Below are 12,343 nucleotides of genomic sequence, written 5' to 3'. Positions count from 1 at the left end.
TCCAGTTCACATGCAATGCAAGTGATCCTGCCGGCACCTCATTACATTGTCTGCTATATATTTGCTCCTTATTTATAAAACACGGGCAATTGATTGATAAAACATTGATCAAAATTAAGATACAATTTATACAAAACGAAAATCTTTTACAAAGAGTTTTTTGTAAAACAAACTTAATGAAGTCGTCAAAATCATGTTTTACCAAAAACAGCGTCTTCACCTTTTCTCTTTCCGCCTCCATCTCTACCTGCAGACTGAGCTCGTGCATCATCTTCGCGTAACTCGTAACCGCGGGCAACCGTGGGTGATCGCAGGCACCCGCTCATTTTGGATCAACCCATGCATCACTGGTTCCCAGGGCTCTCGGCCCCGCCCACTCATCGCATGTGCCTGTTGTAGTCTGTGGAGGGCATGGAAACTTTGTTACAGATAACAGTGAAGTTTCGTTGTTTTTAAGCCCTGGTCGCGCATTCGTTAAGTAAGAGATAAAACTTCCACATGGCGCACATACTCTTCGAGCGCAGATCTGGTGAATGTTGCGTTTGTTGAAGGCTAGCATACTAACCAAATGTTAGCTACGATGTACATTTAAACAAGAAAGGAAATGTGAGATTACAGATGTTTTCCTATTTATACAGTAAACATTTGACAGGAATACAATTTAATACAAACCTCAATTTCATTCAGGAGGTTTCCGTCAGTCAAGTTTTCTCTCAGGACAAAATCTAACGTTTTAACTGGCTTAGCACAGACTACACAACAGTGGGTTACATTGACCCAGCGCTGGGTAGGTACGTGACAGGGTTCATATTGACAGTAAAAATGACCCAGCAGCACTACTCAGTACCTGGGAAAATAAAAAAAATAAAATAAAACAATAAATGACCCAACAGGCTGAACCCAGCATTTGGGTAAAAAAATGACCAAGCATTTTTTGTGTGTACTTAATATAATTTCACAGTTCGGTGTGTTGTTTGTTCCATGATTCAACTCATAAAAACATAAAGTAATTTATTATTTGTGTTTTAATAAAATAATATCTGTTTACCAACTGTAAATTCATAAACATAATAAATTCTCTCAAAATGTTTTTGCTATCCTCTCACTCATCAGTTCTTGGCTCATTAGGAAAAAGACAGTTCAACGTTTAAGTTAAGAAGAAGATATCTCTAAGAAGTTAAGAAATGTCTCTCAGTGCAGTTTCAATAATGTTGCAACGTGCTTTTCTATCTCTCTCAGGGAACAGTAGGCAGTAGGATTATGCAAATCAGTCAGAAAAACTGCAGTGCAAAAGCTGTGTTCCTGTCCCAGCTAGCATCAGATCTCACTAGAACAGAAAAAGACATCAGCTGATGAGGATCATGTACAACCCTAAACATCCCAATTCATCCACAGTTTATTCTCATGTGAGATATTATTATGTGGCACGGCATGTAACAGAGCTGTATAGTAGGCTATCAACCACACACTGAAATATTACACCGCACACACACACACTAAAATGATGTAACAGCGCCTGAGATTATCAGATTAGATGGTGTTGAATTTAGCGGGATGAAATTGTGTCTATAAGAGCCAAACCAATCTGTTCATAAAGAGTGAGAATACAGCAGTACACTAACACCAGCATTAGAGGGCCATGACTTTGTGTGTGTGTGTGTGTGTGTGTGTGTGTGTCATCTCTTCATTCCTCTTTGCCTTGATTCCTGCATGAATGAACTGTACTCAGGAACATTCTTTCTCTTTCTCTCTCACTGTCTTGCTCAGTCTCTCTTTCTCTGTGTGAATGCCTTGCTGCATTAATCTACAGATGTGCTGTCCTTTAGTAAACAGCCTCACACACATTACATTGATTATGGATCACAGGTTAACTGGTTAACATTTGAACCAAATCACTGAGCTTTCCCTTAAACCGACAACTGAATAGGGATGGTCTCAATTTACTGTTTTAGACCATTCTGTCTTCTCTGGCCTCTGGCTTTAGATGAATGTTACATGCCTCATAGCCAGGGTTCAAAAGTGAATTGAAAATGCCTTTCAAATAAAAATTTCTGAATCGAGTTAGAATGTTGAATCAAAACTGCAATTCAAATGTGAATGTAAGGAAGTAGAATAACAATTCATTTTAGGCACACTATGTTACTTTTGCTGCTATTGCCGTTAATAAACAAAACTGAATGTACCTTGCAGAAGAACAGCTGGAGATACTTCTCTCGGTTTATGGATATGAGTTACTCCAAAGTAGTTGTCATCCCGACAGGTCTAAAATAGTCTGAATAAAAACACTAAATATAGGCGTAACATAGTGATTAAGAACACCGTTTGGAAAATGGATGAATGTACTTGCTCATTTGATAAAGTTTTAACATTGAACAATAAAAAATTTAAATATTGTAGCTTTAAATTCAAAGAACATAATATGATTGTAATTTTTAACTAAAAAAATTAATAATAATTGAATGTAGCTTTGATTAAAATTTTAAAAAGTGTTTTAAAACTGAAGGTTTATGCCATATAGACAGAACAACAGAACAACAGACAGATGGATAGATAGATCAAAACCAGTTTTGTTACCTTTTAATTTTCAGTTATTCACAAGGAAATGTCCCCTCACTAGCACAGATGTCAACAACTTCTGCTCCAAGAAAGCTGTGGTTCTTTGGACAAATGGAATAGCAGAGGCTTAAAATAATCAACAGGGTGTCTAACTCAACATCTGGTCCAAATGACCCATTAGGTCCTCTAACAACATCCCACGTCCAATACTCTAATATATCCACCCCTCCAGCAGAACAGCTGCTGTCAGCACTTCACTTCTCACTGACTGCCATCACTCCATCCAGATGCAGCTTACCTGAGTTCCCTTCAACAAGACAAGGAGCTTTGGGTGTCTGAACAGAAAATAAAGTGTCTCCTTCATTCAGTATCATTATTACTGCTTTACAGACAGAACAACCCTTTAATTCAAAGGACTATAACATTGAGATGGGAAAAAAGGAAAACAGGACATCTAAGAGACGAGAGAATGCTGCCTCGCCATAGACACACACGCACACACACCTGACTGGGGAGGACGATTATGTAATCGGAGTACAGTGGGCTAGGAGTCTAGGAGAGAGAACTGGAGAAAGCACGTGGAGGGGGGAGGGGACAGAAGAGAGAGAGATTGCATTAACATAGACTGCTACGCTATGGATTAAGCTCTTATAACTCCATGCACACACAAACAAACTCATATAGCCATTAATTCTCATCATATCTTGCTGGGAGAGACAATAAAAGAAACTAAATGCGCAGACAGCGACGTAACATTATGAACAAATGTTTTAAGGACCTACTTGAGTCTGAGCTGCTTAGCCATATGATGCTGTTAAGCCAGTTATTCCATCCACGTTGATACGAATCGCCCTGATAAAACATTTTGCACTTTTCTTGAAGTCTAAATTTGGATTATAAATGCTTTAAACTCATGCAGCTTTGCCTGCCCACATTTTTCCTAAAACAAACACAAGCAGAGAAAATGCACAAAAGCCTTTCAACCATTAAAGATGCAAAAGATATGTGTGTTTGATACAGGCATGTGTGCGTGTTTGTGTGTGTGGGTGGGAGGATTCCCAGCCTACGCTTCCAGTGCAGATGTTTCTAAATCTGTCCATTCTCTTGATTTTCCCGCTCTTTCCCACACTTACATAGTCCTATTTTTAGATGCACATGCCTCTCCATGTGAATGTAGTACACCAGCTCAGTGGAACGGTTCTGAAACCTCAAGCCGCTGATTTGAAAGGCCAGAACGCACCCCTAAAATGTGCACCATGAAGTCAGAAGCACCATACTATCTAGAAAACCTCCATACATTGGTTGTTCTCCAATCACCTTTTACGTAAGTGTTTCCGAGCTGAATCTAGCGCATTTTAAGATTGCTACAGAGGACAGGATTAAAGGCTGTCTGTGTCTCAAGAGTAGGATGTAAAGTGATTCTGTAAGCTTCTGTTTTAACGAATACACCAACATATGCACTCGTGAAAGATTTCGCACTAAAAGAAGGCAGAGAATCTGTCTCTAGGGCATATATAACACAAACTGTATGATGTCATTTGCAACATTCAAGTCCAAGTTACTCTTACATTGGCAGTACATTTCCCAGACTTCCCTTCACTGTTAACAGGTGCTTCAGACCTGTTGGGAGAGAAGGACTGCATGCTAATGCAAAAGGGAAATATCCTGCCTTAACCTAGCAATACAGAATGACAGTCAGCGTTCTACATTCCGCACCAGTGCTAACTGATGTCTCAATGCATAATTGCAATGTGTGCGTACAACCGCTTTACATGTGACAATATGCTAAAATGTCCCATCTGGTGTTTCTAATATTATATGACAGAACATAAACACATTGCTTAATATGTTTGGTGTGTCAGTGGCTTCATATCACATGGCAGTTACAGCTGTATGTAATGTTTACTTTGCTTTAGAGGAATAGTGGAAGGTAATAAAGCAGTTATACTCTGTTTTAAAATTAAAACAGGTCATTAAACTCAGAAAAAGGTACAAAATCTGTCAAATGGTACACCTATTTACAGTACTATAAAATGTATGCCTTTGTACATTATTTACCCTTTAAATATGTGTATTAGTACCTTATAGGTACTACACATCAGTACCTAAAGTGTAAATACCTGAATGGTACATATACATGTATCACACCACTCACAGTCTTTGAACCTTTCTTTTTTTGGGGGGGGGGGGGGGGGTATATGTTTATAGATAATTTATTGTGGTTTTGAGTGTCCAACTGAAGTATTACAAGGAAGTTTGATGCAGCACGCCAGTTTTCGGGAGCAATATTGTTTCTCCGTAGAGACTGTGAGTCAATGGTTTCAGCACTTCAATGTGATGCATCTGAACCATTGTGCTCCAAAGCACAACAAAACCCCAGTCTGCAAATATGTGCTTGCAGCATGAACACATAAAACACTAAGGCTGAGGGTTTGAGCAACATGAGGTCAAGGGAATGATTCAGCTGATTCACATTATAGCTGATGGCAGTGATTCCATAATCATCTTTAATGAGAATAGCCAAATGCCTCTGTCCTCTAGAAGGGGTCAGGTTAAGGATAAGCATGTAGGAACACCATCAGTTTAACCAATTAGTAATGGCGAAATCCCTATCATACATGACCATCACTGATCTGAGGTGAAAGCACACAGGGTCTGTAAGTCTCTGTACAGAAATAATAAAAATGCACAGAAAATTTCAAACCTATTTTGAGGTTTGAAGGTCTTGTACATCTGATATATAATTTGAGCAGCAATTGTTTTAAATGACAGAAATGGTATCACCTGAATCGGCTGGATCTCTTGTTTCATTTAACATCAACACAAAAGTTTCACCAAGATTTAAAAACAAAGAAGAACCACGATTGACCAGAAAAGAAGGGATATAGCACTTTCCAACTTCTACTAGACCAACAAATATTGCACAACAGTGTACAAGCCACATTTGTGACAATTACACCTAAACACAAACAAACAGTGTCAGTTTCGAATTGCTAGCCCTTGTTTCTTGTAGGCCTACTTCTATATATGCTGACATTTTGGCTTGCTTTTCATAACTTCAGATTTTTTGTTTACCATTTGGAATTATAAAGCAAGGGATACTTATTTTAAATAAGTATATTTGATTATCACACACACACACACACAAAAAAAAAATCTAGGCACAAATTCTAAAATGTCCATGACAGTGTATTTTATAAAATTTAGGGACAAACTGTACCGCAAAAACACTGAGCTATGGGCTTTAAAATGAAATTCATTACAACACTCCCCTGAGACAGTCTAGCATCTACCTGCACAAGAAACGTGTGAAATCTGATTCAAACAAACCATGCAATGGAATCTCAATGGAAGATTTAATGGCAACTTTTCTTGTGTTTATAACCTGAACCTTGATGAATGGGGTGTGCAAAAAGGCATGGCCTCAATATATGACTATTCAGGTGCAACTGCCTGGATACACTGATCACGCAATACATGCATAGACATACAAATTCTCTTCCAGCTCCATCACTAGTTGATAAATGTAATGTGCTTATAGGTAAATAGATTATAAGTGGCTTCTCTATAACAGACCTAAACTATTTAACATTAGAGAAACCAAAGATGGTGTAGGATGGTGCATACTGTAGGATTTTAAAGATGTGAGAGGCACCAGGGCACCTGTGATCATCAGAGCGTTGTGATCAGCTCGCGGACACACCTCAGTATTTCCCTCTAAGGAAACAAAATACGCGAGCATCCTTCCACATGCTCGTTCGCCACTCGCGCATTTTGTCCTCGAGAAGCTTCTGCTCGAGCTTCACAGTACTTACATGCCAAACGGAACGTCGGTCTCCGTCGCAACCCCTCACGGCTTTTAAGGGTTTTATCCTCTCAAACGCTTGACAGAGGCCAGAGCAGCGTCATCACCGGCCTAGCTTGCGAAATCCACAGATAAACTGCGCACAAACGATCATGTCTGTCAAAATAAATGAAGCGGACGCACGCGTGCGCGCAACGCGCGCCCCTGCACTTGACTACGGAATGCCGGTCGCTTAAAATCGATAAACGACAAAACACGGACTCGCGTCAGAAACAACCACAACGAAGCGACAGAAGCAGAAAAGACAAGGGATTTTGCGCACGCACCTACGTCGCGCTTCAGTTAAAGGTGAACAGCTTCTAACGGGCACCGTGAAACATTTAGGAGAGCGCAAAATATACCAACGTCATTGACATGCCCGAGGCGGCGCTGAGGTGCTGGGTATCCCCCTCTGTCGTGCGCTCGCTCCATCTCTCCCGTTTCTATAGCACTGGAACGGCGCGAGTCTCTCCGCGCGTACGGATGGATAGCGGCGCAAGGGGGGGCGTCCTTTAACTCGCAGCCTCCCAGGTAAATAACACGAAGAATACTTCACATTGTCGAGATGTCACATCCTGCTTTCGTGACCTCTATTCAGCTCGTGTATACCCCCTCCTCTCCTCTCCTCTCCTCTCCCCCAACCTCCTTCTTTTTCGTATCCGTTAACAGAGACCGTCGGTAAGCATCACAGTCAACCTCACCTTCATCATCCTCAGGGTCAGTCCCGGTGCAGGATTCGTGTCCTTTCCGCAGGTTCGTGCCCCCGACGCCAGCTGCAACCCTGTATCCGCGCCCCCGTTAGCAACGCGCGGTTTACTGTGGAAGAGAAACGCACGTCCGGTTCAACACCGTTCTGTTCTCACGGCGAGGTGGGAGTCTGCGTCTCTCTCTCTCTCTCTATGAATAGAGCTGAAGTATGGGCGGCGCTTGCACACACACACACACACACACACACACACTTAGGAGCCAACCATCAGTCAAAAAAGGGGTGCTTCACTCTGCTATTGAGGAGGCTACAAACATTACATAATCTAAATAAATAAATAAATAAAAATAATGCTGTGCTATTGGCTCTTGGGAACTCACATCACCTTCTCAGTGCAGAAAAGAAAATGTCCAATAAGCAAAAACAAAGAAAAAATTGGATGGTGTTTTACATCATTCAGAGGCACGCAGGCAGCACGCAGAATATCTATATATCTTTTTAACACAGCCTGCAAATTATACAACACCTGCAATATGTCCAGGGTCAAGAGTAAGATCAAGAGCAATAAAAAAAGATCCTAATATAATCATTTTTGCTACTACTTCTAATCAAGTTAGGCTATATTATTTAATTCCTTCTCTCTTTTTGTTAGATCAGTTTCCATGCTTTTTAAAGTAAATGTTTAAATGTAAAATGTTTATTTTTGTCAAAATCAGAATACATTCAACATGCAGGTGTTTTTCTAAATATTCTAAATACAGCTTTACTTTTAAAGGACATAATTCATTTTTAAATAGTTTATTATTATTTTTTTTATCATCATATGCAGGCTTAATGTTATATGATACTGAAAACATTGATCTCATTGATGAGAGGAGATGTGCTGTAGCAGATTACCCTCTGCCACCAGGCATTATATACAGCGTGTGATTGAAAGACGAGGAGTTAGTGATGTTTGAATCACCACTTTATTTCTAAAGGGTGATCTTGATGGCTATGAAGGTACACATTAGTTAGACCCAGTGCCTGTATAAAATTTTGGGGTCCGTAAGGATTTTATCTTATGCCCACTGAGCTCCATTTATTTGATCAGAAATACAGCAAAACATAAACATTACGAAATATTATTACAATTTAAAATATCTATTTTATATATTTTCAGGGTTTTTTTTTCCAGCAGCTATTACTCCAGTCTTTAGTGTCACATGATCCTTCAGAAATCATTTTAATATGTTGATTTGGTCCTCAAGGAACATTTCTTATTATTAATGTTAAATATATTTGTGATGGTTATTATTTTTTTTAAAACATTTTTTCGGGATTCTAAAGAACAGCATTTTTGTACAAAAGTCAAAGCTTTTACTGTCACTTTTGATCAATTTAATGCATCCTTCCTGAATTGAAGTGTTATTTACTTCAGAAAATCCATCTTACTGACACCAAATGGTAGAGCGGTATATTGTTTTTAGTTATTTGATGCATCCTTACATTATTTAACATATATTATAATTGTACTAAATTCGGTTTAAATTGTAAGGTTTAAGGTTTGCAGTATTTAGAGTATGTTTATGTTTTTATTTATATATATATATATAATTTATCTTACGAAAATGGAGTTTTGAAATATTCCATAGTCTCGCTATATGAGTTTATAAAAGCTGCATGAGTTTGATTCCCAAAGGAGTTCAAACAATGATTTAAAAAAAGTATGCCTTAAATACAGTACAAGTCAATATGCATAAAAGTGTCTGCCAAATGTACAGGCTTAGATGACGTTTATTATATCACACTGCAGGAACGCTGTGTCAACTTTCCATGTAAATTCCTTGTTGTAGAATTTGAAAGTGAAGCCAAAACATCTATAGCCTACAATCATCGTCTCCATCACTGTTTTTGAAATGATTAGGAGGCAAATGAACCCTGCAAGAAAGCTCCGATCTCATATTTCTGTACTGAGACAGAAAACGACAGAGACACACAGAACACCAATCCAGAGGTGCTGTTCAGTTGTTAGAATCTTTCTAGATTAATTTCACATATATATTTTTGTTACATTATGCAATGAAGCAAGAGAGATGATGTAACCAGCATCACAAGAACCTACCCCCCAACTTCCCTCTGTGTCCTGTCCTGACTTTTTCTGTGATGTAGCTCTTGCATACGTAAGAGTGTATTCAGGACAGTGTGTGAATTGGGATGTCACAAATGGACCCAGTGTTCGGGGGCATATGTGTGTGTATAACAGAGAGGGAGTGGCTGTGTACTTGTATAAAAGCTTTTGGAGACAATATGTCCTCTCCAGCTCATGCAGTTTTAACCTTTTGGCATCTAATACACACGCACACACAGTCCTCATAAGCTTTACCTCGTTCCCAAGGCAATATTTAGAAAAGTGTATTTTGTGTATGTGAGTCATGAATAAATTAGCTGAGAAGGGCGCTCAAAGTTTCATAAATAAAACATGGTGCTATACTTGCTATTATTATGTGGAATATATAAGTGAAGTCCTTCACTATATCTGTAGATAAAAGGAGGTTTTGAAGTCTTGAACGCCAGGCTATTGACATTTACACAGGTATGAATAATTAGTGGTTTTTACTTCTTTTATATTGCTAAAAATACAATTGTATATACTACTTTTTATACTATTTTAAATTAGCTTAAACCTAAAATCTAAAATTAAATTGCTATTAAGGATCTACAATTGCTTTTAAAATATAGCGAAAAAAGCAATACAATACCAAAGGTATGTTTAGTAGTAGAATGGTACTTTGATATATACAATGGTACTAAATGATCTCCATGTTCATAGAGGGTTCTAAACTTTTTCTTTAAAAAAAAAAAGCTATAAAACTTTTTGCTATTTCTTTTAAAATAACATTAAAAATCTTTATGTTTAAACTGAAAACCTACTAAAATAAACTTCTAACATATAGTGCAAAGCAGTACACAAAAGGGATTATCAATATTCATAAACTGCTTATTTGCATGGTTCTCCAACTTATCTAAAAATACTAGTAAAATTTGAGCTTAAACCTGAAATCTAACAAAATACAACAAAATTACTATTAAAAAAAATACTTCTAGAATGTAGTGCAAAGCAGTACAAAAATGGTACATCAGTAAAACTTTGATGTATATAAAAGTACTAAATGATCTCCATATTCATGCATTGCTTAATCACTTGGCTCCAAGGTACTTCAAAGAATGCCATGGTAAAAAAAAAAGGTTGTTTCTTGTTAATAGCTTTTCCCTCTTAAAAAAAAGCTATAAAAAAAAAATAGACAATTGCAAAAATAACATCAGTACAAGCTTGTCTATACAAACTCTCCAATACTCATGTGTGTGTATGACATCTGGGATGAATGCCAATGTTGTTCAGGGAGTGAGAGAAAGAGACTGAAGGCTTATGTAATAAACTCTCTCCTGAGAAAGAGACTCATCACACAGCTCTGTGCCAACGGAGGAATTATCAACATGCTCACACAAACCACGTAGAAATAGGTCATATTGAAATCTGGCCACTGTTCAGTTCTGGTTGTTAGCCAAAACTACTGTGTATCTTCTGAAATGCACCTTTCTTTAAATTACCTTACAATGTGCACTCGTACCTGAGTTCAGTAAACCAGCCATCGGTTTCAATTCAATTCAGACAAACAGATGATAATGTCAATATGACAGTCATTCCTCTCATAATAAATCTGGCTAATTTTGTACAGAATTAATTGACTGACATGGTAAAAGGCAAAATACTAAACCTGGTTGAGAGGTTTTGTATAGTGTATAAATGACACTAAATACTACACAACACTATCATCACATGTAAACCTAGTAATGCCCACAGATGAATAAATTAAGGTTAAATTAACAACAAGATGGTTTAGAATTAGAAAACTTATCTTTATGTTTAATAGTGTAAAAAATTAAATTAAAACTCTTGACATTAGAATAAAATGATTCTTTAGATTTAAAACATATTAGACACAACCTAACCAGTAGAGGGAGCCACAACCTGGTGTGATGCTCAAGTGATCACAGATTCATTCTCTTACATTTAGAATGCACATACTGCACTACATGTATAGAAAAAAAAGGGAAAAGCAAGAGGGGAGGCTGGGAAAGACAATATGACACATCAGTTGCTGTCAGTCACGAACTGCCTACATTTATTTTGTTCTCCCCAGCTCATAACATTAAGACGAGCATGACAGCTTCAACTAGTTTCCATGACAACTGGAGCCTCCTTGACTTTAGAGCGGAGACCACCTGTCAATCAATTACAGCATCAGCCCTGCTTATCAGCTCAAAAACTAACAAGGCACTAATGCTGCTTCACCTGTAAGTGCCACATCTGCCATGCATTTGCCCATTGTTTCTCTACATTTGCAAACAGAATTACAGTGCATTAGAGAGGCCTATGAGATCTCACAGACATTATAGTTTTGACAGGTCAAACAGTTCAGTTTTCTCACTGCCAGTCAGAAGAATGTGTTTTTTGCTATGCAACATGCAACTATGCAACTGCATGCAACAAGGGCAAATAATGACCTATGGCTGCAGCACTAATCACAAACCAACTGTCATAGCAAACTACAGCACCTTATGATCGTCCTAAAAAAACATTCACAAACTTGCATTATTGGTGTCTCAAGGGTTTATTTCCAGTCAGTGTTGATTTGTGTGGAAAAAGATTGTGTCAGGGGTGTGATGGGGTTGATATGCATTTAAACCTTTTAAAAAATTACAACATTTAGGCTAATGAATGTCAAGTTTTACTGAGATGTTCTAACATTCTTTGTCTGTGTATGTGCATCCTTGTGTAAAAAAAATTAAATTATTTTGGTTTTCTGATTCCGCTGACAGATGAGGTATGCACAATAATTTTCAATCGCACAAATGTACCAAATGCAAGAAAAAAGAACAAAACATTAATTATAGAACAGCATAGATTCATCTACAGGGAAACACAAAGGTTGATTCATTCTTAAGAGATGAATATAAGCACTGGTTAAAAAATGGTAAGTGCATTAAGCTGACTTTGGCATTCTGATGACAGTAGATGATTGTGACTGTAGTACAACAGCACAGAACAATCACATAACTTCATTAAAGGCTTTACTGACATTCTGTCTCAAATGACTTAAGATAGTACCCTTTGATTATCAACTATATAGATCATATTTACTGAAGACTTTAGGCCAGATCTGAGTTGAATGTACGCAGAGAATACGCAAATA

General features: G+C 37.9%; 1 protein-coding gene across 3 annotated transcripts in view; it reads right to left on the bottom strand.

Annotated features, from left to right (window-relative positions):
• Window positions 1–7,285, bottom strand: part of LOC132139874 (rho guanine nucleotide exchange factor 9) — a 34,989-nt gene extending 27,704 nt beyond the window's left edge. For 2 of the 3 annotated variants that reach the window (XM_059548539.1, XM_059548541.1), the window contains exon 1: window positions 7,102–7,285. In XM_059548539.1, coding sequence (XP_059404522.1) covers window positions 7,102–7,110 — 9 coding nt within the window. In that variant the 5' untranslated portion in view covers window positions 7,111–7,285. Of the gene's footprint in view, window positions 1–6,371; window positions 6,464–7,101 lie in introns of those variants that run through there. The other variant, XM_059548540.1, reaches the window with a different exon arrangement.
• Window positions 7,286–12,343: the final 5,058 nt, after the last annotated feature.

This window comes from Carassius carassius, chromosome 4, assembly GCF_963082965.1.
Source record: "Carassius carassius chromosome 4, fCarCar2.1, whole genome shotgun sequence".
NCBI lineage: Eukaryota > Metazoa > Chordata > Actinopteri > Cypriniformes > Cyprinidae > Carassius > Carassius carassius.
This window is presented reverse-complemented; position numbering and strand designations above follow the sequence as displayed.